The 27,170-nt window shown below is 53.5% G+C and overlaps 2 protein-coding genes across 4 annotated transcripts; one reads left to right on the top strand and one right to left on the bottom strand.

The window, feature by feature from the left end:
* Positions 1-388: 388 nt before the first annotated feature.
* SPMAP2L (sperm microtubule associated protein 2 like) lies at positions 389-10,209 on the top strand. The gene is made up of 8 exons (XM_075500548.1): positions 389-503; positions 2,479-2,529; positions 3,548-3,670; positions 5,317-5,436; positions 5,730-5,850; positions 6,957-7,088; positions 7,607-7,782; positions 8,389-10,209. Coding segments are annotated over exons 1-8 (840 nt in total). The 5' UTR covers positions 389-501; the 3' UTR covers positions 8,504-10,209.
* On the bottom strand, positions 10,181-19,187 carry HOPX (HOP homeobox). 3 transcript variants are annotated; one of them, XM_075500550.1, is made up of 3 exons: positions 18,990-19,187; positions 14,097-14,272; positions 10,181-10,876 (listed from the first exon to the last, which is right to left on the bottom strand). In XM_075500550.1, the coding sequence occupies exons 2-3, from the start codon at positions 14,238-14,240 to the stop codon at positions 10,799-10,801; spliced, it is 222 nt and encodes a 73-aa protein (XP_075356665.1). In that variant the 5' UTR covers positions 14,241-14,272; positions 18,990-19,187; the 3' UTR covers positions 10,181-10,798. The 3 variants fall into 3 exon arrangements, with proteins under 3 accessions (XP_075356665.1, XP_075356666.1, XP_075356664.1); XM_075500551.1 differs by lacking the exon at positions 18,990-19,187 and adding an exon at positions 15,779-15,987; XM_075500549.1 differs by lacking the exon at positions 18,990-19,187 and adding an exon at positions 14,528-14,648.
* Positions 19,188-27,170: the final 7,983 nt, after the last annotated feature.

Raw genomic sequence — 27,170 nt, 5'->3', positions numbered from 1 at the left:
GAGCAGCCACCGGCGAGGAGCACTTCACAAGTGCAAGCGCGTTGCTATGCAGCCGCGCCGGCAAGGTGCCGGGGAAAAACAATACAAATACCTGCCGAGCAATTGTATCCTAAGGAGATGCACAAACTTCATCTGCCTTGTGTATTATTTCACACTGAAGAGCAGGCAGCCCAGGCTGCAGGTGTTACCGAGCTTTTAAATTCACCTCTTCTTGTCTTTGCAGTTTCTTGTTATTTGTCCGCACGCTCACGTGACAGGTAAGAAACCCTCCCAGCCCCGGCCTCCTGGCTGGGTGCCCAGGCCGTGCCCCACATCTCTTGGGGAGGGCTCAGTTGGGGATTTACGCCGAGCAGCGAGTCGATATATCAGATGACACTGTGATAAACACACAGAGGAAATGATGCCTGGTTTTTCCCGTCCCCTGCTTCTCATGACAAACAACGTCTGATCGTCCTGCCCTTTCAAAATGGAAGCTGTGACCCTTTCCTTTACAAGGAATTGATGTCAGAAGGAGCTGATCCCGCTTAAGCAATGAGTCTGTGTGAGCTCAGGCAGTGTGGGGGGCGTGTGTTTCTGTGTCTGGCTGCAGCAAGGCCTCGTTTTCCCTGCTGGGAAGCATGAGTGTGACCAAAAGGCAAAGGCTCCCCCAGGGCTGTCCCGTTTTCAATGTGGTGGCTTAACTCCTTCAAGTCGCAGACCTGCTGCAGGTGCATCCTGTGTGGGGATGCCTGTCTATCCAGTGCTTTTGCCATGACAAAAGAGTAGAAATATTTTTGTAACTGGAAAAAAAAAAACTTTAACGATTGAGGGACCGGAGTGAGTTGAGGAACCTGACTTGGATGCACGTGTGACTCGTCCCTTGGCTGGGTCACGATGCAAGCTTTGCACAGCAGCGTCCAAGCCAGCGGTGTGGGGCACTAGGGCCACGTGCGCTTTGTGCTACGTTTGGCTGTGGCTATGTGGCGGATCTGTGCCAGCGGTAGAGGAAAGGCGACGAGCCTGCCTGCAGAGATAGTGCCAGCTTTGTGTACAGCTAGGCTGGGGAGGACACCTCCGCATGGCTGTCCTTCACCCCCTTGCACTTTGCAAGGAAAAGCCTCTGGGGAGCCGCTTGGGAATGAACAGCTGAAACTGTTTTTTGGCCCCTGAAATGACAGCTGGCTTCCAGAGCGTGTCCTGTCTTGAACTGGCAGCAGGGGGCCAAAGTCCCACAGGCAGTTCCCTCTGTGGGATCTCAGTGGGAGCCATGTTTGCAGTGTTGTGACTGGTGCTTAGGCGTGACAGGGAGATAAATCAGCAGGTGTCTCGCAGGGAGCATGTGGTGAGGATGCTCTAACAGCAGCCTGCCATTGCAAGGGTCTCTGTGGTGCTGAGCTCTCTGGCAAGCATTTGCTGGGGCTCGCTAGAGGTATCGGCCCCATCAGAGAAACCACAGGTGTGTCCCCAAAGCACAGACCATTTTCTGTCAGCAAACATCTCTCTCCATTGGTGTCCCCGCTCCTCTTCAGAGCTATGCTGCCTTATTGCTGGGTGGTACTAGGCAGGGAGGCAATGCCCCAGGCTTTCACCTTCTGTGCTTTTTCTATGGTGGGGCAATTCCACAGCTGCTCGCATCGTGTGGTTGTTCCCCAGCTGGCTGGCGGCAGGCACCTGCAGCCCCAGTGGGTGGGTGTGGGCTTGGTCCGTGACACCAGGGAGTTCTGCAATGCACTCGTGGCACTGACATAGTCTCGTTCCTCTCTTTGTATCCAGGCTCACAAAGTACCAGTGCTTCACAGCCACTGGGATTTCAGGCCTGGGACACTTGAGCAGCAGGAGCAAACAGTGATATGTGATCTTCCTGAAAGGTTTTGCTCTGATGAATATTCAGTAAAAACATTTTTACATTTTTAGGAGTGCTGCTCCTAGGGCACAGACCATGTATATTCCTGTGTCCCTATAGCATCTAAGACCTCTGTGCTAAAGAGAGAAAATAAAATGATAAATAAAAAAACCATGTCTTCACCAGTGCTCCTAAAGCCATGTGGGAACGCTGCTGCCTCCATGGTGCCTTTTAGTAAACCACAAGAGTGTTGATAAGGGGTGTTTCTGTTCATCTGGGCTCATATAGGCTGGGACATCATCCATCTCCTACCTGCTGGGCTTGCATGGCATGTTATTAACCAGAAAAGTACCTTCCCCCTCTCTCTGCCATGTCCCAAAGGGATCCTGCAGTGAGGGCAGAATTGCAAATTTGCGTCTCTGCAATCCAAGAGATAGCACAAAAATCCATGGGCTGCTGAGTCCACCAGATTAAATGAATGGAAAGTTACTTGGAGGGAGAGATCCCTTAAACGCACTCTCGCAAGGGATGGAGGCAAAGGCACGGGGGTTCGAGAGTGTGTTATATGGTTTTGAGTACAGCAGTAGCTTCTTTATGCTTTGTCAGTTTAACTGTATGTTTAATGGCACGTTTGTCCTTTTCTACAATTTTGACAGGATACGAGAACTTGCAGAACCCAAGAAAGCAGCTTGTGCAAATGATCCCAGGTAAGGAGGCACCCAGACAGCCCTAGCTCGAGGGCTGGGGACTGACAGGGCCTCAGCTGGTGCAGACCCTTTGCCTTTGTCTTGCTACTGCTTTCCTCTCAAGAGCAGAAGTGGCTCCAAAAAAACAGATTGAGATGTTCAGTGTGTGAGGGGCTCTCTTCAATTTGCTCTTTCTTGTTTCCAATCCAAAAACTGGGCTTGACCTGAGTCTTGCCTTTGCTGCCCCATCTGAGCTGCCTCACTGAGTTGTTGCGGGGTAGGATGGTGCTGTGGTGCCAGGGGACCAGACCTCGTTGGAGCCACAGGCTGCTGTATCCTGGAGTAACACAGTCAAGCTTTAGGAACAGAGTTGCTGTCTGCATTACAAGGTCAATCTATGGCTTGACAAGTCAGGGCAACAGTCTCTTGATAATAACATCTCTTCTCCGCTGTCTAGATGGGTGTCACTGTGCTTGAAAAAGGCTCTACAAACCCATCACCCTGCTGTTCCCTGTCCTGACTAGCCGGTACCCTCTCCCACCACGGCCTCTCTCTCAATGGGGTATGAGCAACTCCAAATTTGCCCTGGGCACAGGAGAGTAACCACTAATGTGCTGCAAAACCTCACCCACTTTCCATGGCACACCCTGACCGTAACATTATTATTATTTTTACTGTCATACCTGTGCTATAGTTAGGTGGTAATGGTGAGGCAAGAAAAATGCAATCATGAAAGTCCCCCAGGGGTTTCAGAGGTGTAATGAAACGACCCTTTCTGCACATCCACTGGGAACTGTAAAACCAGACTCATCACTTGAAGGCTCTTTTCTTTTTGCGTTGACAACAACCACCTGGACAGTGTTAGGAAATTCAGTGCCAGAGAAGGTGAGTGCTCAGGGGATGGCAGCAGCACTGTACAGCTGTGGGGAGCCATAGGCACTGTGCGTGTGTGCCATCAGGCAGGGAAGGATAGCCCCACCAAGCACATTTCACACTTGTGCATGTTTCTAAAATTTCACACCCTTGCTGTTCTTGCTAGGCTTGTGTGGGGAAACCAAGAGACGATCTGGACCCTCTCGCGGGGTGCTGTGACAGCTCGACCATCCCCAAGAACAGTGGCACTGGCCAAGCCCAAGCAAGATTTTGGCAAGCATCAGTGCAGGTCAGTGATGTGGTAGCACATCCTGGGGAAGGAGGCAGCTCAGATGATGCTCTCTAATCAGGGGGATGTGCTGGCTCCCAGGGGAAGGGGAGATGCCATCTCTTCTCCTGCCACTGCTGTCCCACAGGTGGCTCCATGCCACTGAGACCCACCAGGCTGTACTGATGCTTGGAACAAAGGCCGTCTGTAGCAGGGAAGAAAGTGCTATGGGGACATAGTCACCCTGAGTGCTTGAGTTCCAAAATGAGGAGGAACTGGGGGGTGCTAAGTTTTGGTGCCCTTTTATCTCCTCATACCCACTTCCTGGCTGTGGGAAGGGCTTCTGCAACACGTGGTGGTTGCTGGTGTGATTAGAACTCTGGGTTTGAATTAGCTGCCATAGGAGCCAGCCTTGGTCTCAGCCTCCAAGGGTGTGGGAGCATGTTCCTCTGCTGTAACAAAAAGAAAAAAAAAAACAACAGCTCTGCTTTGGCTTGGAAGCAGAGACATCATGTGCATGCATGCATGCCTTGATGGAAACATGTATGTGTCATACCTGTGCATGTAGAGGGACTGTCTGTCCCTAGAGTGTTCCCTGCCTGTACTGGGGTTGATGCAGCCCAGCCAGGCACCTGGACACAATTAGTGAACCTTTGCATCCTCTTGGAGCCTCGCCTAAATCTTGAGGGTAAAGGTTAGGAAGTGCTATGAACAGAGAAGTCTTGCAGCATCCTGCTGGCTGGAGGGAATCCAGATCTCTTGCCTTGAGTTAAACCTCTGCTGTCACTGCATGGTGAACAACCAGTCAAAACAGTCCATGTTTGGGAATAGGAGTGAAAAATGATGTAAAAAATGTAAACCTCAGTGAGGCCAGGTGATGCTGCATTACTTGAAGCGACTCATCTGTAGCTCTGTTGGAGGGGATGAAGCTCTTTTGGAGAGAGGATGGTGGTTGCTAGTCTGGAAGAAGTCCTAGCAATGAGAATAGAAATGAAACCATGTTACACTCCTGTCTTTCCTCTACCTGGAGGAATGTCAAGACGTGTGTCTGTAGTTTTCTCTCCTCTGCCACTGTCACCAGTTCAGGGGCTCTCATCTGCCTGAGAGCTTCTGTCTCTGACTAATGGTGTCCATCTGACAGCCCTTCCTGCTCGCCTCTGCTCACCTCTTCCCTGATCATGACAGGCATCTGCTAACAGCTGTGGCTGGTGGAAAGCTGGGTGAGCATGTGCTAGGCAAGCCTGGGGAGGTCCCAAGGAGAAAGGAGCTGCAAGAGCACAAGGTGCTATTAAGCCATTGCAACGAAGAGGTTTCTAAATTGGCAGCTTGCAGAGCTGAACAACAGAGATGCTGCCAGGTTTGTGTTGTGGAGTGGCTTCTTGAAATGGTCCAGGGAAAGGCCTAGACTTTGAAAGCAAGGCACTGAGGGTGCATAAAAGAGGACTCTGCATATGCAAACAGCATTTACCTTTGAAGTCAGGAAATCTCAAGTGTAAATGCCCATTTATTCATGGCTTTTCCACGTGCACCGGTGCCAACTTTTGTACATGCAGCAGGCACAGATGTTTAACCAGCCTTAGGATACCATCTGCCAGGATCACGTTCTCTGTCTGTTGCCTTTTACTAACTCTTCTGTGCTCTTCCTCATGATCCCTCTTCTTGTACAGCTGTGGACAGAAATCAACGATCTGGGAGCGTCCCCCGCTAGTGGATTTTGGCTCTCCTTCTGATCGGCTGCTGAAGTTGTCTGAACCTAAAAAATACCAGGCTGCTTACCTGCAGCAAAGGTGAGAGGCCAGAAAGCCTGTAGGGTGCTATAGGTAGGCCCTTGGGTCTTGTAGCATCAGTGCAGCTTCAAAGTAATAAATACAGGAACAGAGGATGGGTGCAACAGAAGGCAAAATGCAGAGCTGGGATTCGGACCTCTGGACTCGCTCATGGGATGAGTGGGTTCTACACTGGAAATGGCCACAAAACAAAGCTGCCTTCTACATGAGGCTTAAATATCCCAGCTGCAGCCTGGTTTAACTACTGTGGGGGAATATCTGTGAGTGGCAGTGCCATCACTCTCTGCTTCCAGACCTCGCCCGTCCCCCGAGTGGCCCGTGTCGCCAGCTGCACTGAGCTATAAGGCCTCCCCGCGGATCCTGGAGCTTGCACGGCCAAAGGCACTGCACCCAGAGTTCCTGCTGGCCAGAGAGGTGAGGAGGTGGTTGAGTGAGATTTGGAGGGGACAGGGATACAGCAAACTGTCCTGAGCTTTTACACCCTGTGTCCTGCCCCTGGATGTGCCCAGTGTGTGCTATGGAGGCGAGAAGCTGTCTGGTTCTGCTGAGGTTTGAGATACTGAGAGAAACTGCCTTTTCGGAGTGAGATGCTGTCTTTGAAAATCTCCCTGCTGAGAGACAGAAAACAGCCAGGCTGGAGCAGCCTAGAATAGTGGGAGAGCCAAGGGAGGAATCTGGGCTGCATCCCCTGATAAAGCAGCCTGGAAGAGTGGAGAAACCTGATGGGAATGGCCTGTTTAGCTCCTAGGGAGTACAGTCGTGTTTGTAGTTGGGCAGCTGCGCTCCTATCTGTGTCTGTAGGGGGGATGAGCCTGCTAACACTATGTATATTTTAACAGTGTTTTACCAGAAGCCTAATTTAGAGATGTATTTCTGAACTTGCTCCTTTTAGGTGGGTCATTGCTTTGGCAGGAGTGAAAGGGCTTGGGGCAATCTCAGATTACAGTCATCTCCAAGGCAAAGGCTAAATTTTTCTGGCTGCAATCTCTGGGCTGGGAAATAAGGGAGGCTGTACTGGAGCGGGCCTTGGCATCAGTAACCCTGTGAAAAATAGGGGAAGAAGTCCCATGCTTGAGCAATAATCAGTTTTGCTGTAGGAATGCAGTTAACTGCACCAGCACTGAAATCTGAGCATCTCTCCTTAGCAAGGAAATTATTTGATTCAGCCAGGAAGATGAATATGATAAACATTACTCTGGAAGAAATTTCTCTGCACTTTTACCTGGCTTAACAGGCTCTCATTACAGGCATTCCTCTCCTGGCTATGAATGGGTGACAGCTGGGGGAAAAAGTAATATTGGCCAAGACGTACAAATCCCAAAAGCACCAAAATTACCTTGTAGTTCAGGTGAAAGAAAAATAACGGGTGCTGGGAAAGTAAGAATGCTCCTTCTTGTGACCATGTCTGTAGAGGAAGGGTGCTGGGTGCTCATCCCTTTGGAGAAGGGAGTGTATCCCTGTGGGCTGCTGTGGATGAGCTCTGTGTCTGCACATCCCTCCCCCATTCTGAACCTATGCAGGTGCCAACACAGGTTACAAATGTCGCGGCCTTGGCCAGAGCATCCTCGCGGTTGCAACGTCTCGCAGAGCCCCGGGTCAGGAAGGTGACCTGCTACTATGAGCACAGCTTTCCCGAATCTGTCATCCGTCCGGTAAGGCAGCACCACCCAGGACCGTGCATGGGAGGGACGCCGGGCGGAAGGGAGGGCACTGGGTGCCCAGTTGCTGGTGGCTCTTTTCATGGCAGCCCTGGATGTGCTGCTGTCTGTGAGGCTGACATTGCTGCTTCCTGGGCTGGAGAGCAGGACTCGTCCTCCATCCAGAGCATGAACTGTCTCCCAGCAGACCCCGGGAGAAGGGCAGACCTGTGGCTAGCCTGCAGTTGTGGGGGTGGGGAGAGATGGACAAGTGTCTAACTGGGATCTCCAGTGCTGGGGGATGGGTTGGACAAAGGGCTGTGAGTAAGAGGAGGTTGGAGGGCAGGCTGTGGGACTGGCCAGGCAGTGGTTTCTCCTTCCACAGCTTGTCTGGTGCCAGACACAACTGTGGACAGGATCATGTCCCATCTGTGCGTGGTCAGTGGCTGTGAACCTGGTACACTGAGTTGCAGGCTGGTCACCCTTGAATGCCCGGAGCACCTGTAAGGACTTTCCTCCCCATTCTTCCACAGGTTTCCAAGTTGGCTCAGGAGGCAATTGCAAGCCCTCGGACCCTGGAGCTGGCTGGGGCAAAAAGATTGCATCCTGACTATGTGCCCCTGCGGGATGCTGAGTGGCCAGTGACGAAGGCTGCAAAGCACGCAGTGGCCACACCAAGGCTTGTGGAACTGGCCCAGCCTTGCAAAAGGTAGGTGCTGCTTCCCTGCTGTGAGGAAATGATCAGCTGTTAGCCCATTTTGTGCAGGCCATGGCACCTTGTTGATTTGGGTTTGGCCAGTGTGATTAAGCCACTGCTCTTCCACTTCCAAAATGCATGGATTTTATATGGGTGGATGTGCCAATGCTACATGGGTTGTGGTTTAAAAAGCATTTTTGAGGTAGAAGGAGAATGAAAAGAGAAGAAATAGGAACTTTCTAATTCCAGTAGGAATTACTGGTTGAGACTTCTTAATTATTAACTAAAAAGCAACCAGCTGACACATGGCACAGTGTAGCACATTCGTGTTGCCCAGCATGATGCAGCTGGCCTCAGCCTGGGCTACAGGAAACACTGGGTAGGATGTTTCACAGAGTGTGAGGAAACGCCTGGCTGTAGTGGCTGTGACAGCTTCAGTGAGAGATGGGGCACCCCCTCTCACTCGTGTCCTGGTGGCAACAGCAGAGGCATGACTGTTTTGGTACTCCCTGGACAAGGAAGGGCAGGGCTCAGGTGGAGGTGTGTCAGCTGGCAGGCAGCTTTGAGAGCTGGCCCTGCTCCAGTTGGAATTGACTGGCTCTGTCCTTGCTCCCCCAGGCCTCCTATGGGCTCAGCTCAGTTCAACCCAGACGCATTCACAGTGAAGGAGACTGCTAAGAAGGCAACTTGTTCTGCGCGGATCCGAGACCTGGCTCGTCCAATTAAGCACTGAGCTCCCTCAGAAACACAGCCCGCTGCTCGTGCCGGCTGCCTCCATCACCCCTTGGAACATCACCCTCTTTGGGCTGTGCTGTGGCTGGAGAACCTGCTTGAACATGGCACAGAGGCAGCACCCAGCAGGAACGTTTTCTTATGAGCAGCCACTTTCACTGGGCTTATCTGGGGAGTTAAATAAAATGGTCATTCCTTAAGAACAAGAGAGTCACCAGGGGAAGTGAGCAGAATTTGACCTAATGTGGGAAGCCTCTCTCCTTAGGACAGGTTATGTCTGCAGTTTATCACTCTTCTTATTTTTTTGTTGTAATAGTTAAAGAAGTAATGAAACAACTGCTGGGGGAAGCCAGCACAGGAACTGTTCTTTCACATAAAGAAGTGTGGCAAACCAAAGCCGACAGTGCGCAATAGGTTGATGCAACACAACTCCTGACCTTGGGTTTCAAAATTTTTGCTAAAGTTTAGAGATCTTCTTAGTGACACTTAAAGTTTTGTGCTTGTGACAGAAGTAGAAACACAAAAAGCTGCAAAATTCCAGATCCAGGGCTGGATTTGATAAGGTGCAAAGCTTTAGATTTTGGAAATGCTGGGGTGGCATGTGCTTTGAGTTGGCTTGGATTTGGGGCCTGTTTTCTCAAATGCCTGGACAATGGGCAGATCCAGCCTTTTGCTTTGCATGCATCTTTGATACAAGTTACACAGGTGGGTTAAATCTGTGCAGTTCAGATATTCGGTTGTGTGACCCTGGGCAAAATAACGGAGCTCTGCATTGGGATTTTTGGAGCCTAAATCAAAGAAGCAGAGTTCCCCTCAGTGTAAGGGAGAAGGCACGTTGCAGAGACTAAGAAGAAAACAGATATCTGTGCCAGACTCTGCAGAACAAACTCTGAGCTCCAGTCGGGTCTGAGGGTGAGTCAGTTTGGCAGCTGGATTGCAGGGAAACAACACAGCCTGTGTAGGACACGGCACAGGGAGATTGCTTTTGTCTGCTTCCTGCAAGTTTGGTGTGCTTTGCACTGACAACTAACCACTGGCGATGGGCAGTAACCACTGAGGCAAGAGAGATGCTCTCCAGCAAGGGACAAACCCAAAGCATGCGGCAGTTTCAATGCCCGTGTATCTTAATCTTCCCTGTGTTAAGCTGATTCTGCTTCCAAAGGGGTAGAGGCAGGTGACCGCAAACAGGAAGAGGATTAATCAGAGGATCCACTAATTGATTCAATAATCCACTAAGCAGAGGATTTTTGAACCCTTTCGAACAAGGTAAGGTCACTGGGCAACGGTGCTGGTTATTTTTTGGCCCGTGCATTGTCCTGTACCAGGATGGATGAGAGTTTGGGCTTTGTGCAAGAGCCCCAGTGCAGCTGCATCCCTCAGGCTTGAGAATGGTCAGAAGGAGGCTGGGGCCTGCCACCCCACCCTGCGGGGCAACCCCAGCACCACCAGCCTCTGCCACCTCGGGGCTTGGGGTGTGCGTGGGGCTCTGCGGGCTGCCAGGGATGGACCCGTGGGTGCCCTAGAAGAGGAGGTTGCCCATGTCTGCGGGCTATCCCTGTGGCAAGAGGGAAAACCCCTGGTGCGCACTGAGGTTGCCTTGGAGAAGTGTTGCCCTCCCAGAGGAGTCTGCCTCCTGCCACTGGGGCAGGGAGCACAAGCAGGGACATAACACAGCTCCTCTCATCAAAAAACTTTGTTTTTTATTAATGCATTGGAAAAAAAAAAAGACGACCAGTTCTTTCCCTTTGGTGACCTTTAACAGAAATGTGAGAGATGCATTCAAGGGGGGCTTGGCTTGGTCTGATTATGGTGTAGGCACTCGGTTTGCCAATATCCAGAGCTGACTCGGGCATCTTGAGCCTGAATCACCTGAACAACACATCTGCTTTTCCAGGTGCCCTCCTCTCTGGATGAGCTGTATATTAAAGCTAGCACACATACTTGGCCTGTGGGGATCACAAGGAAAATAAATCTTTTTTCCCCTTCTATGTTTGAACCTTTCATGGCAGCTTTTCTGCAAGCCTGGGACAAGGGCATGAGATTTGCTTTGCCTTGTGCAGCCGCTGTTAATGGATGGGAATCACTAGACAGGTTATGCAGCCATCAGAAGCTGTATACACATATATATATATAATAATTTTTTCCTGGTTATGTACACTTTAAATAAAAATTGTGTTAAATAGCAGGGTATTACTTTGTATCTCAAAACCTATTGCAACAGAAGAACCCCAAGGAAACCCACTCTGGAGAGCTTCGCCATCATTTACAGCAGGCACGGGGATTGGAGCAGCATCCTCTAGTCCCTGACAGACCCGCTTTCCGAGGGCAGCCCTTCAGACTTCCTCCACTCTGCCAGGCGCTGCTTGAACCATTTCTGGAGGAAAAAAGAAAACAACAGAGACTGAGTGCACTGGACTGAGCGAACCCTCTGAATAACTTTGCTAAAGGTGCAGATGTGGTGAGGGAAACTCGCGGCAGTGCTAGCTGGTAGCAAGGCTCTGCACTGTTCCCAGGCAGTACAGGCAGCAGGACAGCCGTTCCTGACCGAACGGTCTTGTCACCTATGTGTGCACCTCTTTCAAACTCATTTCTCTTGCTCGCTTCAGCCCTTGACAGCATGGACGAGTCCTTGTTTTATTGCTGTGAGTCCAGTTTTTTCTTGCAAACACAGTAAGAGATTGGCTAAGCAGCTGCTGGATGGTGTCTGTTTAAATGGCTGGAGCAGTGAAACAATCACTGCAGATCCAAAACTGACAGGAATCAAAAGTTGACCTGCTTCAGAAAGGATGAGAGGGACAACACAGTGGCTCTCAGCAAATTTAAGAACAAACAGATTTAAAAAATGGGTTAAAAATGATCTTAGTCTTCAAGCAATGTGCATGACTACGCTATTCTGTAGTAATTTAGCATCTCTAAGCCCACTCCCAGAGCTGCTGATGCCACTTCAACACAGCTGCAATTTCAAACGTTAGATAAAATGCAGCTGGATAAAGCCACACTACCTCCGTAAGAAGAGAGATATAACTCATGTGTGCCGGAAGCACAGCTCAGCCTTTTGTTTGGGAATATGCCTGTGATTTGCTTTGTTGCTGCTCATTTTGTTGCTATATTTGTTCATGGCTATTTTTGAATCTATTGTGGTCCGTAATGATACAACCACGGTGCTCTCTACAAGTGGCTCTTGCACTAGCACTGCCTTGGACCACATCCAGTCAGATGACTGCCTGCCTAGCCTCCTCCCAAAAATTTAACTTCCTATCCTAAACCATCGTCTCCTGTTGACTCAGTACCTCTTTGCATCTCATTTTTACTAAATTTTTTATTAAAATGGCTGCTATATTTAGCTGATAAAGCACTCCAGATGTCAGGAGCGATGATTCTCTGTGTCATATGCAATGAAGGCACTTTGCAGCTCACCATCCCAGTCTCGATCCAGTCCCTAACATGACCTTCATCTCCAGATCTCTAGGAGCACCCTGGATTCATGGAAAACGATGGCTACCAGGGAACATTTTAAGACATCTACAGAGGTGTCCTGGGCATATATGGTCTGTATTTACAACTTGCTTTAGGAAAAAAAAATGGAGCAGTGCCCTTTCTAAGGAGGAAAATGTATTTCAGGGTTACTGCCTCCTTGCTGCCCCAAACAAGCAGTGCAACGTGGTACCCCCCTGTCACCAAAGCACAGTAGAGGGGCGGTCTCCTTTTCCACTCCAGCCAAGGACTACCAGGGCAATGAATGTTATACCAGCATCCTTCCTTGGGACAGGCTAAATGCTGGCATTGCCTGCTCAGTGCTCATATCCCTTTGGATTTGCCCAGGGAGAGCCAGGCTTGGCAGCTCTCTGCAAAATGCTGCTAACATTTCAGTGGATTGGATTTCTTTTCTATACCCATCAATGCTGCTATGGGTCTAGTAGCTTATAAAACACCTGCATCAAAAATGGCTGCACCACAACCTGAAGGAATTGGGAAGGAGCTGTTCGCTTCTGAAGGTCAGGGTAGCCTGCAGGTAGCCAGATGGAGCAGAGGGCTCGGTGGAAGCCCCAGATGGTAGCAGCGTGTCCCTGTGGAGGGACATTTGGAGGCCTCTATGTCTCCTGGAGAGGCTGACAGACGTGCCTGACATCTGGGCTTGGGGACACTGAACTAGCTAGTTGCAGTGAGGGGGAGTATGCACAGCCTGAGCATAGAATCATAGAATAGTTTGGGTTGGAAGGGACCTTTACAGGTCATCTAGTCCAACCCCCCTGCAATGAGCAAGGGACATCTTCAACTCGATCAGGTTGCTCAGAGCCCTGTCCAGCCTGACCTTGAATGTTTCCAGGGATGGGGCATCTACCACCTCTCTGGGCAACCTGTTCCAGTGTTTCACCACCCTCATTGTAAAGAATTTCCTCCTTATACCTAGTCTGAATCTACCCTCTTTTAGTTTAAAACCATTACCCCTTGTCCTATCACAACAGGCCCTATTAAAAAGTCTGTCCCCATCCTTCTTATAAGCCCCCTTTAAGTACTGAAAGGCTGCAATAAGGTCTCCCTGGAGCCTTCTCTTCTCCAGGCTGAACAACCCCAACTCTCTCAGCCTTTCCTCATAGGTGAGGTGTTCCATCCCTCTGACCATATTCGTGGCCCTCCTCTGGACCTGCTCCAACAGGTCCATGTCTTTCCTGTGCTGAGGAGTCCAGAGCTGGACGCAGTACTGCAGGTGGGGTCCCACCAGAGCAGAGCAGAGCAGAGGGGCAGAATCACCTCCCTCGACCTGCTGGCCACACTTCTTCTGATGCAGCCCAGGATACGGTTGGCCTTCTGGGCTGCAAGTGCACATTGTCAGCTCATGTCCAGCTTTTCATCCGCAGCATGTCCCACAGCACATCTGCAGGAGCTGCATCTATCCTGTATCTGTTTTAAAATGATTGTAGTTTCTTCAGACCGTAAAGCCAGCAGTGGTTTTGGGCACCTGAGACTATCAGAAATAGGTTGGAAGGAAAGGACAGCGTGCATGGGTTGTATGTTCAGGGCTCCACAGCCAGCCAGTGACCCTCGGCGTGTGCCCTTGTTCTGCCTGCGGGAAGCACTAGCCTGGTCTCCAAGCCCAGGCTGGGGATGCGGCTCCCAGGCAGGGAGGGTGCAAGGATCCCAGCGGGGCACAGGGCTGCTATGCAGGCGGCCACGGCTGTGGGATGAAGGGGCTGCAATTACAGGGGAAGGGGCTTTGGGGATGCAGAGGCAGGAACATGTGGGGTGCAAGGAGGATGTGGGTGCAGCTCTGTGGGTGCAGTGTGGGGTTGGGGGTGCACTGGGGGTTGCAGAGGTGCAGAGGAGACTTGTGGGTGCAGTGTGGAGTGCAGTAAGGAGTACGCGGGGTGCAGAGTGGTGCAGAGGGTGTAAGTAGGGAGCGTATGGGGCACAGAGGGGTGCAGGGGGTGCAGAGGGTGCAGGAGAAGGCATGTGGGGGGACAGGAGGGTGCAGGGGGTATGACAGAGAGCCAGGGACAGGACAGGCAGGAGATGTGGGAGGAGTGTGTGGGGCGCAGAGGCATGCAGGGGGAGCAGGGCTGGTGCCACGGCGGGGGCGAGGGGCGCACACTCACCAGGGTCTGCTCCTCGGAGAGCCCGGTCTCAGCTGCGATGAGGCACAGTGTGGTGGGGTCAGGATGCTTGTTCACCTTGCAGAAGTTGTACTCCAAGATCTCCAGCTGCTCCTCAGTGGGAGTCACTGGCTTCTCTGTGGCCATCTCCTCCTGGGGCAGGGCTATGGGGCCAGGCACTGCGGAGAGGGGCCGGTGTCATTGCCCAAGCTGGGAGTGGCCGGTGGGGCCACACTTGCTGAGCCCCAAATTTGCCATCCCCGTCCCCACCAGCTCCCTCCTCCCCAGCGGCCTCTGGCCGCAGCAAGGCACAACTCCCTTCCCAAAGGCATGCCGGGGAGCTCAGCCAGGAGCCCCAGCCCCCCAGAAACTCCTGCCTCAGTTTCCCCACTGTGGCAACCACACGCCAACAGCGCCCAGCTGAGCTGTCTCACCATCCTTAGCTGGCAGGAAACTGCAGCCTGTCCTCTGCTCAGTGCTCCCCTGTTGCTGTATTTATATCCAGTGTGACTCCCGTGGGGACGATTCCTGTTTACAGCCGTATTTAGGCCTGGGCGTCACTTGGGAGTGATGTCACAGCAACGGGCATATTGGGGGGGTTAATTTAAAGACAGTAATTAAAAAAACATTATTTATCCGCTGTGTGAGGGGACAGTATCTGGCATCCAGCCTAGTGGGGTTTTTTTGTTGTTTTTTTCTTCTCCTTAGGCACCAGGCAAGTTTGTGCAGGGGAATCGCAAACCAGGGGATGCGGGATCTGTTGGGAGCATGGGCTTGGACGCAGCAATCACCCCATTTTCCCTCCTGATCAATGTCGTGGTCCTCCTCCTAGCAGCATGGCCAGACATCACACAAAGCTGGCGACGAGTAGGTGAGCTGCTTTGTTTTTACTAATATTTAATGTTGTCATGCATAGGCATAAACAGTTAGTCATGTTGTTCCTGAGCACGGCTGAACTGTTTGTTTGTTTGTTTTTCGGTGTGTAAGTGAACGGTCGGTCCTCGGAGAACCGCACCCGGTGCATGTCCGTTGCCCAAGCACTCACTGCCTTCGGCTGTGATCAGTGCTAGGTGCTCCCGGCAATGGCAGGAGCAAGGAGCCCACATTCTCCTCCAGAGTAACGTTTGTCCCACTTGTGCTTTGCATGAATCTCTGGCAGGCTTGGGACAAAAGCACAAGCAAAACAAGTAAGTACACCTTAGGTAAGTCCCACACTTCTCTTCTGCAGGGTTCCAAGTTTGCTCCCTTGGGGCAGAGGGTCAGGCCTGCCAATTCGGTCAACTAAAACACGAGGCGTTGCCCCCACAAAGCACACAGAAGTCCCTTGACACTGAATCATCTTGGTGTTTCCGAAACCAAGCTGTGGGGTGTTGGCGGAGGAGGAGCTGGATGCAAAAATGTGGCCTTTCTTGATCTGCTCTCCTGCTGTCCAAGTTGCCTGGCCCATCTCTGTCAGGCGGGCCGGCTGGTGTTGCGGGCTCTCCAGTGCTGCCAGGAGCCCTTGGCCCGCCGTGGGACTCCTCTGGGCCGTCCGCTCCCCTCCTCAGCTCCAGACCTGCCCTGCCTCCGCCTTGCAGCTTCTCCTTCTCTTTGGCTCTGGGATGAAACCCCGGCACCTCCATCATGCTGCACCCCTACTGCATAGCTTTGAACCCAACTGATTTCCCAGTTGACGGATAACTCACCTGAACCCACTCGGTACCCTGGGGGGTACTAAACGCCCCAGGGCTCTCACTGACAGCACTGCTGGGATGGGGCTCAGCTCCAAAACTGCCTTGCAGCTTGCAGGGAGCCAGCTCTCCTGTTCATAAGAGGCTGGAGAGATCCTCTTCTCTGAGCTCTACCTCAAAAAGCAAAGGCCCCACTGAGCCTTGTCTGCAGGAGGTTGCTTTGACTAACAAAAGCACACTTTGGCATTTGAGTAGGGGCTTATAAATAGACCAGAGCTGGTTGTGAAACAGCCCACTCTGCTTGAGTCACTTGGTAAATACCGATTGTAACACAGTGGTTGCGTAAGGCCGGAGCACCTCTGAGCGTGATGGAGTGCGCTGGTAGCATCATCCACCACCCGGGATGGGCTGGGGAAAGAAGATCTTCAACCCCAGGTGCTGCAAGCCAAGCTGGCCTTGTCTGCGGAGCGCTGCAGCCTCAGGTGTGCGGCCGCAGCTGCCCGGGCTTTCCTGGCGTCAGCTCAGTTCAGAGGTGTCCGTACAGAAAGGGGGCAGATAAAGCTCAGTCCCTCATGCGCGTGAGCTGGTGGGGGGCAGGTGAATGCTGCTTACTACCCTGGGCATTTGGAGACCTCTGGAAATGATGCAGGGGGGAAGGAGATCCCCTGGACTTGAGGTGCTGCTCTCCAGCACTATGGCTGCCGGGCTCTCCATGAGGTCAAAGCGCAGATGAGGCCAGGCTCAGGCCACAAGTCCTTCCTCCCCTCCTTGATCAGCACCCCACGTCAACTCCGAGCCACCTGCCCCTCTCCTAGAAAGCCCAGTCACCACAGGGCTCCTCATCACCTCTGGATCATGCATCTAGCCTGGGCCACCAGCAGCAACATGTCCTGGCGGTTTATAAATCATCATTTGCAGCCTGCTGCTGCATTAATGTACATTGATGTGTGTGCATTGATTTGCATAGGGAACACGTGCTTCAACTTTCATGTTTCACCTTCACAGCTGTTTCTATTTCTGATAATCTCCAGGTTCCTGAGGCGTTTCCCCGTAGGACACAGTATCTTCTACCTGCTGGCAGCTCGGGGTGCCCCAGCACGCAGGACGTGATGCCTGATGGTTTTTCCTTGTCTCCCTCTACCCCTGCTCTGGAGGGAGAACAGTTCCTACCTCTCAAGTCTGTGAGATGGCTTTCAGGAAAAGGTTAAAACCTGGGGGTCCTGGAGGGCTCTGGAGGTTTTCAGGAGCCATGTGGCCCTATGTAGCATGTGGCAGCCAGCACTTGGCACCTCTTGGCTGCTAAAAATTGGGGGTACATGACAGGACTTGAGGGCATCGGGAGTCCCTACATGTCCTGACTGGCCGTATCTGGACCACTACTCACCTACCCGCTACTTAAATGGAGCCTTGTTTAATCCCAGGCCTGGAGCCTGGCCGTCAGGACCTCTCCCCTGTACAGGAGAGGTGATTTTCCTGCTTACGTTTCTTTAAGCCTGGCAGAAATACGGAGAATCACAACTGTTTTGCTCAGCTGCTGAAAAGCACCACTGCTCACTGCTTTTTTCTGCCTAAATTTTGCAGGCATTGGAAAAAAATGGCTTTTTCAGGGCAAAGAATGTAAACTTGGCTTTCAGCAAGGCTGGGGGGCTGTGGTCGTCATTCAGCTCTGTGAGCAGTCCCACGCCCACTGCTGTCTTCCCTGGGCAGCACAGGTTCGGCGGCAGGGAGTTACCCACCCAGGCAGAAATGACAATGCCAGATGCACTGTCACAGTGAAACCACAGCACTGGTGACACCTGCTCTGTCCTACGTGTCAAGCTGAAGAGCCCTGGGGAATTCACGCTTGGCTCTGACTGTCTTGTTTTAGGTGGAGCAATGTGAGAACAGCCACCAGCTGAAGCTTGCAAGGGGCTCATTGTTTGCCTGGGCTGCGGGCGGCTGCAGCCAGCGCTGCTGTGTACATGCAGGCTGTGCAGGCAGCACCTGCTGCTCTTAGTGTGGCTGATGGGGCATTTAAATGCACCTCCAGGGCCATTTTGGAGTGAGCAGACAAAAGCCAACAGCTGATGGACACAAGCTGCAGCAAGAGAAAGTCTTATTGGGGAAAAAAAATCTTCATAGTGTGGGGGGGTCCGACATGGGGACAGGGACCAGCGAGGTGGGGGCACCTCCATCCTCGGTGATCTCTCAAAATCGGCTGGACGAGGCCCTGAGTGACCTGACCTAGATGTGAGGTAGGAGCAGTGGGGTGGAGAGGGACCTCCCTCTGCAATTATACTGCCCATGTCCTGTGGTTGCACCCAGCTCCAAGACACCCTGGGGTTACTAGCAGGGCTCCCAGCTCTGGCCTGAGGCAGGAGAGGACATCCCTCTGTCTCCCAGCGTGCCTGCCCAGCACTGCTAGTGCAGTCAGCATTTACTATCCTGGCAGAAAGCAGCCGCTTTTCCAGAAAAGACATGATCTCTCTTTGCTCAGCTTTACTTTTTTGAACGGCAGACACAATAGCTGGCTGGCTGTGCAGCTTTCTAATGACTTACTGCAGCCGAAGCCCCTGGAAAACTCTCTGAGCAGTAGCTCCTGCCCAGCTGATGGGGCCCATAGCCCCTGCTGGGCTTCTTGCCCCCCTCCGCAGTGCTCTCCCCACTGTCAAGGCTGGGATGCGACCGGAGGCATCTGCGGCTGGTTTTAGCTTGCAGCTATTTCCTGCCACTGCAGGGATCAAAATAGCAGTTCTCAATGCAAACGAGCCCTCCTGCCCTCCCTTGCTCTGCTGCAGAGCCATGTCCTGTCCCGAGCTTTGCTCGGCCTCCTGCTGTGGGGTGGCTGTGGATAACATCAGCCGGCATGGCGCACAGGATAAGGTGGGACGGAGGCTTTAAAAATAAACCAGACCCTGCCATAAATAAGGAAAAACCACCTGTCATGCATCCTGTAAACCACCCGTTCAGCCTTTTAGAAGATAATATCGGACGGGAACAAAGCAAACAAGAGCACAGCAGCTGCTGAAGCAGAGGCAGGTCCCCGTGGTAGCCCCAGCCTGGGGTCTCTGCCTGCCTGAGTGCCCCTCTCCCTGCCACAGCGTGAAGCTTTCCCACCACAGCCCTGCTGGTGCTGCTCCAGCCTCCCCAGCATCAGTGAGCGCAGGTCAGCTCCTCCCGCCCTCACCCCCCGCCATCCCCAACTGCAAATCCAGCCCAGCACCCCCAGCTCAAAGCCTGCGCTTACCTGGAGCTGGCAGGGCCCAGAAGTGTGTAAAACAAGAACCCCGCAGGTCCTTGGGTGACTGCTTAAGTATCTGCGTGTGCGTGTGACAGGCGGGGACCTGAAAAACCTGCCACAAATCACAGGAGCTCCCGGGATCCACAGCCACTCTCTGGGCTGGTAATTCAGGTTTGGCATCCACTCTCCTTGGCAGGGCTCAACGCATGGTTGTAGGCACTGCGGGGCTCGCCGGACGGCTGGCACGGGGAGCCGTCGGGGCTCGTCCCGCCATGCTCTGGGCTGGGGGACGCCATCCTGCGGGCCCTGGGCGAGGGCCGCTGGGGCCGTTTCCTGCAGGGGTGCAGGAAGGGTGAGGGCAGGGTGCGGCGGAAACTGCGCTCAGCCGTTCCTCGCCGTCTCAGCTGAACCTGCCTCCCCGCCGGGGGTCCTGGGCCCCCACCGCCGCCCCCGCGGCCAGGCTGCGACCCGCTCCCCTGCTGTGGGAAGCCCCGCTCCTGGCTTTGCTGATGGAGCGTGGCGGCGGTCGCTGCTGTGCAGGGCTGGCTTCTCGTCTCACTTCAGCCCCCTGCAAATGATTTGTCCAGGTTTAAGGTTCCTGACTCTGCTGTCGCTTTAGCCAGCCCTGTGATCCCGCCAGGCTGGGTACAGGGGCAGGACCGGGTCCTGGCTCCGACCTGCTGCTGCAGCCCAAGTGCCCTCAGAGGCACAGGGCAGGAGCCTGGCTGGGGATGGGGAGGAGGGCAGGGCACCCTCTTCTCCCAAAGACCTACACTCTCCTCGATTCAAGTGCCTGGGAGCCTGCAGTCCCCAGCGGGGTGGGCTGGAAGCGTTAGCACCTTAAAAAGAGGCATCTTGTGGGGCAGGGTGCAGCGGGGAGGAGCTGATTTTCTCTCGGCTCACAGGCAGCTGGAAGGGGATGCTGGAAAACCAGAGGGGCTGGAGAAAGGGCTCATGAGAAACTGAGTATGGGTTGCAACGGCTGAGATTATCTGCCAGAGCAAAGGGAAAACTGGCACTGGATGCAAAAAGCTGTGGAGCTAGCTGGAGCCAGGGGCAGGGAGTCCTGCCCCTGGGGAGAAGTGGCTGGACAAACCCAGGCAAGAGACCTGCCATACATTTAGCAATGAGCCAAAACCGTCCCGAAGATTGAGTGGTTTTGTAGTCTGGGGGGGACACGGGCCAAGGCAAGGGGATTGCAAAGAGATCTGCGCCAAAGGGCAGGCAGACCGGTGCCAATTTTCCTAGCAGGGTGACGTTGATCAAGCAAGAGTGCTTTTGCTACAGGGATGGCCTCACTGCCTGATAAACCAAGCGGTGCTGTTCAGTGGCTGCCAGAGGAGGTTTTTGGGAGAAGACTTGATCCTGCATGCCTTGGGCAGGCACCTGGCCAAGGGGATATGCCCCGTTTATCACTGGTGCTAAGCGACCGGAGCATGGCTAGCGATGAGTGGGGGCAAGCAGGTTGGAAAACATGTCCAATGGGATGGCTCCAGCAGCCGTGGCTGGGGGGATCGGGGCACGTTCAAGGGGGCTGGAGCAGACCCCTGCAGCAGGACACAGCCCTGGCTTTTGAACCCAGTGTGGGAGGTCCAGGCAGAGGTCCTGAATCGCACGCTGCCACGTGCTCGGGGGAGCTCTGGTGGGTATTGCTACTTACCTGCCCCATGCCTGTGCTCTGCCCTGGCACCTGCTCTTGGCCGCCCTTGGAGACAGGACAGATGGGAAGACAGTCTGGCCCAGAAAGATTTTCTTATGTTTGTATGCTGTCTTTTATTTTCTTCCATGCATGTGCCCCAAGCATTGCAAAATGTGAGTAACCTGACCCGCGGGAACAGGATCGGCTCCTCTCTTCCCTTGTTTATTACTGTCAACAGAGAGAAAGTCTTTAATGTGGAAAAAACCCTTTTCCCTTAGCCTGTGAACCCAGCCCAGACTTGCACTGGGAGCGCTGGCAGTGACGTGTTTCAGGCTGAGACATGCCACTGCTTCAGAGCTGCTGGGAGTCCCGCAGTGACAGTGCGAGGCTCACGTCATGAATCCGTCTGCGTCTGGCTGGCAAATGCTAATGTTTTTCTGATCCTGAAATCTTTTAGGCCCCATTTATCTTCCTGGGAGAGGGTCGGAGTACTGCTGGCGTTTATGCCTCACCTGGTATGAGGAGATCTTGTCCCCAGAGGATGTCCCTTTGTCAGTAGAGTTAGGTCAAAGAGAAAGGAAATGCAGGGTGCATCCAGGTCCAGCACAGAGTTTTCCTCCCTACAGGGGAAGAAATACAGCTGTTGTGATATGCATTTGACAATTTTGCATGATACTGTGGCACTGCAGCAAGGAGTTGGCAGCTGCAGCCTGTGTTCAGCATCCCACTCCTCTGGACCCCTCTTGCAGAGGCTTAAATATCATCCCGTGCTTGCACTATGGCAACGTGTTGTGGGGGGCATCGGACACATAGCTCATGGCCATCCTGGCCCAAATGTTGTCCCTCTAACGCTGCGTGGAGACAGGATGGAAAAAAGATGAAGAGGAGAGGAGGGAAGCAACTTGTCAAGTCATCAGGAGAGAATGGGATATAATTCAGCTTTTCTGATTGTTCATACTGCCTCCTTTGCATGCATGTATCTCTCCTCATTTTTGCCATGTTTTCCTTCCTGAAAATGAGGCTTAGTACCAGCACCTCTTGTCTGGGCATTCAGCAGAGATCTTTTTCTTCTTCTAAGTATGTGAGTTAAAAAGTGGGTGCTTTCCAGAGACCCACCCCAACCCAATTGTCAGAGAGGGAGCAAAACCTTCCCTTCTCCCCCTGAACACACCAATGCAAAGGAAAACCGCAAAAACCATCTTCTGTTTTGTTTTCCAGTGTTTTTCTCCTGATGTGCTGGGGTTTTCTGGCTACTAACACAAAAAATGTGGCTGGAAACAAGGCTTTACAAAATTTTTTGGCTTCCGTTCAGTTAGAGAAGAGTTTCCTAACCAGCCAGTACTGACTCACAGGGTAACTCCTGCAGCTAACCACATGAGATCTCTACCTGCAAAACCCACTTGTCCCAGCACAGCGTAAGAGATGGGTTGCTCTGCAGGGTGCAGCTAACAATTGCCTTTGTCGGATACCCCAAAACGCAAGAACCTGACTGAATCATTGATCTTTTGATCACTTTTGCCCTGGGAGAGCAGCAGCACTAGCTGCAGCCCAAGAGCGAGCAGCACACAGTGCTCAGATCATGTCCCGGGCGGGGGGAAGGTGGGCGCAGGCGGCTCCCTGCTGCCCTTGTTGCTGGAGCAGGGCTGCCCGCTGCCCACCCGGGCTCAGCAGCTGCCTCAGCTGCACTCTCCTTCATGCCTTTTCCTTTTGTTTTCGTGGGCAGGCTTCAGCCTGTCTCTCCTCGGCATCCAACTGATTCAGGCCAGACAGATACGAATCAGACGCGACTTCCAATAAGATCCCTGCCTTTTCTTTGTCCATGGGATACGGCCGTGTGGATGGAAACGGCAGTGTTTTATTGCTCCTCCAGTTGTTCCAATACTTCTCAGAGAACAGTGTCATCTCATCGGTATTTCCATGTGCAATCTCTGCCTGGGGTACAGTCTTCCTCCCTCCTCTCCCTCTTACTAACCAGATTGTTTTGAAGTGACTAAACCAGGCGCTGATACGTGCAGTTCCTTGCCAGGAGGCTTTTCAGCAGCGCTGCCAGTGCTTGTAGGCAGAGCGTGCCCTAGCACGCGGAGAGAGCCAGCAGGGCATCACACGTGTGAGCCCAGGAAGACACGGCCCCGGCACTGGTGAGAGGCTGGGAAGAGGCTAGAGGAGACATGCAAATCCGCTCTCTACTCCTGGAGTGCCGGGGGGACGTGAAGAGGAATGAGCGCCCTTCCAGAGATTCGGGTGGCCGCACATTTTCTAGGGAGGAAGTCAGGCAGGCGGGAGGCTGGAAAATGTCTGCTGAAATCTGTCCTGGTCTGAACCTCTAGGCTGAAGCTGCCTGGTTTTGGCAGTCCTGACTCAAACACTTGCATACAGGTCAAGGAAAGGAGGTTATCCCTCCCCGGAGCAGGGATGAGCTCTGCCAGACCACTAGCGTGCGTCCAGTGTGGCCCTCCCGGTTGCAGGCAACACGAAGGCGTACCCGAAGCAGGGTGAGCACGGGCGCAGACCAGCCCGTAGCTGTGCCGTCGAGCCCAGCCGCTCTCCTCAGCCTTCACTGTGAGGGACAAGGACCACATTTTCCCCTGTGCTGTCCCAGGCCGGGCAGCCCATGGGTGCTGCTCGCTGTGAGGGGCAGGGAGAGTGTCCCTGGCTGCAGCAGGCGCCCGGTCTCCACACCCGCCTCGCGGCAGCGCTGCCACGCAGCCGGCAGCGGTCCCTGCGGTTTCTGTCGGACCAGTTTGGGTGGCTGGCACAGGGCCACCCATCGTGGGCACCTGCTGAGAGGTGACCCCAGTGCCACCAGCTGCTGGGGCATCGCCGCAGGCCCCGGGGCTGTGAGCGGGATGGGGCGTCTCCCTGCCACACACACCGCAGCCCCCAGGGCACCCGTGGGCCCCCGTGGCACTGGCAGGTGACCAAGGTGACTTGCAGAGTGACAGTGAACAGGGAAGGGATGTCATGGAGACTGGACCTCTGCTCCGGCTGCTGGGTGTCAGGGAGCGGCTTCCGGGGCCCTGTGCAATTAACTTTTTAAAAATGTCTTTCTCTTTGGCAACCCGAGTTTTGCTGCTCTTGGGAAGCCAGCACTGACGGAGGTGTTGCAGCTACCCGGGTGCTAGCTGCCAACAGTCTTCTCTACAGGGCTGGCCATGGGGACAGCTGGGTGAGCACAACAGAGGCGCTCAGAGCTGGCTCCCTCATTGCTCCGACAGCCTCGCCGCCCCAGGGAGCGGGTCACCCGCAGCAGGACATCCCCTGCTGCTGGGAGCTCCCCCCTGCTCCAGCTTTGGGGGCTGGGGCCCTCCGCTCTCAGAGGGTTGGTTGTGTCCAGCGTGTCTGGCAGAGAGGATCCAGGCTGGAGGAGGATGCTCCTTGCTGTCTCTCTCAGGATGCAGTGACCGGGCTGGCGGATGGGGTGTTTTCCAGGGAGGAGCAGTGGGAGCAGGGTGCGGTGCTGCACAGGCAGGCAGCTGGAGAGTGCTCAGCCCAGGGGAGAGCCCAGCAGGCTCAGACAGACACAAACAGCCTAGCAAACCTGAGCTAAAGAAGCTGTACCTGCACCACTGCTTGAGGAAGTCCCGCTCTTGCCTGCAGCCTGTTTTTGCTCCCTGTCCTGCTGGAGGGCAGTGGTTTGGGGGACCCAGGAGGCGAGGGGTGCCAGTTCCCATCGGCAGTGAGGTCAGGTCCTGGGGGCTCACTGCCAAGCTGAGGCTGTTTGAAGCAGACGGAGGGCTTCTTGGTGCTGGCGTGGGATTGCCTTCATGTGGCTCCGAGTGTCTATCTGCCCGTCTCTTGGCTGGCTGGTGTACATCCAGCCAGTGTGTCTGGCTTCCCTGGGTGGGTTTTCCTCCCTTCTTCGAAGGCTGTTTCTTGGCTCAGGCCTATTCCTGGCTAGTAAGATCTTCTCCAGAGAGGGCATGGTGTAGGGCCCTGTCTCCTGTTTCTTACGTCTCTGGCCTGGCCACACGGAACCCTGCTCAGTGGGGTGGGCACAGCGGGGCTGAGCTGAGAGAGCCCACTGGAGAGCTGTGTCCCCATCACCGCGCTGCTCCTGCTGTCCAGCGCTGGCCTGTCTGCATGGCCAGGGAGGGCTGGACAAGGCTGTCAGGGCTTTCCAGAGCCTGCTTCCCTTGGAATACACTTCACTTAGCAGATATTTTTTCTAGCAAGATACTAATTCTAGCTTCTGCTGCCCATTCAGCTCTTCTGCACGTAGACATAGCTTTGCTGACTTGTGAGGCTGAGCTGGCTTTAAGTCAGGGAAAGGTAGTCTTGAGTTCTCCTTACTTGATTTGTCCCAACTTGATTTCTTCCCCTGGCCCCCGGATTGCTGGGTTGTGGCACTGGGCAACCTCTTCCAAAAGTGAAGAAGGGACAAACTTGCACCAGCCAGGGTGGCAGGATTTGTCCAGGGCATCTTACTGCTATGCTGCAGCATCACCTCTGTGCTAGATCTCTGCACAGCTTCAAAAGAAACAGTTCATGGCAGTGCTGTAGAGTGCTTCCAGCTGCTCTGGACCTTCTCTGGCCTAGGGGAAAGCAGGGACAAAGGAGTTCTCTCTGGCTGAAAATGCCACTTCACTGACCCTTGTCTAGCAGGCTGGAAGGACCATGAAGTCTGGAAGAGAAGGAGCAGGTGGCTAGAAGGGGCTGACATGTCCCAGTATCAGCCACCCTGGATTGCACTCTGCTTGTCCTTAACTTGTCACTCCATGCTCCCTCCCTTGGTGCCAGGAAAGGAGGCGTGGGCAGCTCGTACATCTCACCCTGGTGCAGAGCTCAAAAGGGAGCTCTGGAACTTGGCCGCATTCATCCTGGTGTTCACAGCGACATAATTCTGGACCCTCTTCAGACTCAGAAATGAATTATACAGCTAGAGAGCAACCCTGCATGCCTGAGGAAGAGTTGTGCCACATCATTACTCCCTGGGATGACCAGGGTCCTACCAAGGGAACCTGTCGAATTGCGCACTGCTGATCTTTTCCTGATATGTGGCCCTGATATGTGTAGCTCCCCATTTTCAGGGATGACTGCAGGAGCTCCCAGGGCACGGAGTGAAGCCCAAAGCTTCATGCTCTGTCCTCACCAGTCTGCTGGAAGCCTGGCTGAACTCACTGAAGATGTGCATCACCATCTTCCATGCTGAACAGCTCTGGACACTGGAGCTGAACTCTTCACCTACCAGGGGAAGATTGCAGTCATCATCCCTCCTGTTTGAAAGCCAAAGGGAAGCTTCCTTCTCACCGATCCAGCCCTTGTGCCCCTTGGAGAGATGAAAAGGACACAGAAGAACCCTTCACCATTGGGATCACTGCTGTGCTTTATAACCAGGCCATAAATTGACACAGCAGAGCACAGGGACCTGCTCTCTCTGCTCCACAAGCTCTCACCGGTTGCTGGGAGCTCATCACCCACAGCCCTGACAATGCACCGACACTTTCCCGGGTGCTCCCAGCCACTGCCCAGTCTGGCAGCAGTGTCACCTCTTGGCATTAACTCTCCTGGGAAGAGGAAGAAGCAGGGAAATGTTTGTTTAGGTTAGACCCAAACCAGCAGCCCACTGGCACTGCCCTGCCAGATTCAGCCCTTAGGGAAAGTTTGTTCTGCATGTGCCACCTCCTCATAAACCATCTCCCCTTGCCACTGGGGTCTCATTTGCTGAAAAGGAGAGGAAGAGGTGTGCATTGAAGCAAAGCTCAAATTCCAGAAGGGATTTGTCAAGGCTCCTGGGTTTTACATACAGGCAGGACAGAAAATTGGAGACTTCGAATGAAGCAATAGAGTTCCAGAGTGACTCCACTTCTACGGACACAACTAGTTTATAGGCACTCAATGTTACAATAACACAGTAAGCTAAAGAAACAGAATGGGTACAGGTAGCTCGTGTGTGTCTGCTCATTACTGAGCTGAGAGCGTTATCCCTTCTTTGTTGTGGTGTGTAATTGCTGAGTTAGATCACTAGCTCTGCAGTGGGGTGTCAGCTTGGCTGGGTTACCTACTCTTTGTCGTGTGTCTTGGATGTACGTGCACCACTTTTAGCCAGCTCCTGCTTTCAGCCTGGCCACCCAACCCCCTGACCGTGTCCCGTGTTACTGACCCCCAGAATGGATCAGGGCTCCGAGTACATCTAAGGGCTGTCATGGGCTCAGTGGCGTTCCCATGGCTCAGCTGGGTGAGCAGAAATGCCATTGTGCCTGGTCACAGCAAATACGAGCCATGGGGAAAATGAAATACGTGAGGGGCCAGCTCTGCTCTCCGTGCCCAGCCTGCTGCTGCACTGGAAATCGGGGTCACCTGCGGGTGGGAACACACATGCACCCTGCCCGGAGAGACCTGGTGTGAGCCAGGGACTGTTCACAGCCTGCTGGTTTCTGTCAGCAGTGGTTCAGGCCTGCCATTTCTGCACCCCTGGAGGCTTTCCTGAGCCTCTGAGACTGTACTATCTCTTCTGAAGAAAGTCATCTTACCACTCCCTAATCGCTGACTGTTGAACCTAAGCACTCATCTTACGAAGTGTGCACCCAAGAACTTGAATCCAAGAGATG

Source organism: Mycteria americana, chromosome 4 (genome assembly GCF_035582795.1).
Source record: "Mycteria americana isolate JAX WOST 10 ecotype Jacksonville Zoo and Gardens chromosome 4, USCA_MyAme_1.0, whole genome shotgun sequence".
Taxonomy (NCBI): domain Eukaryota; kingdom Metazoa; phylum Chordata; class Aves; order Ciconiiformes; family Ciconiidae; genus Mycteria; species Mycteria americana.
The sequence above is the reverse complement of the archived record's forward strand: the minus strand, read 5'-3'. Positions and strand labels throughout refer to the sequence as shown.

Bases quoted from the DNA above. Each gene is read 5' to 3' on its own strand.
- HOPX (XM_075500550.1), bottom strand. From the start codon at position 14,240: ATGGCCACAGAGAAGCCAGTGACTCCCACTGAGGAGCAGCTGGAGATC. The intron at 10,877-14,096 runs GTGAGTGTGCGC...TTTTTCCTCCAG, and splicing joins TCTCCGAGGAGCAGACCCTG to AAATGGTTCAAGCAGCGCCT.
- SPMAP2L (XM_075500548.1), top strand. The intron at 2,530-3,547 runs GTAAGGAGGCAC...TGTTCTTGCTAG, and splicing joins GCTTGTGCAAATGATCCCAG to GCTTGTGTGGGGAAACCAAG. The intron at 5,437-5,729 runs GTGAGAGGCCAG...CTCTGCTTCCAG, and splicing joins GCTGCTTACCTGCAGCAAAG to ACCTCGCCCGTCCCCCGAGT.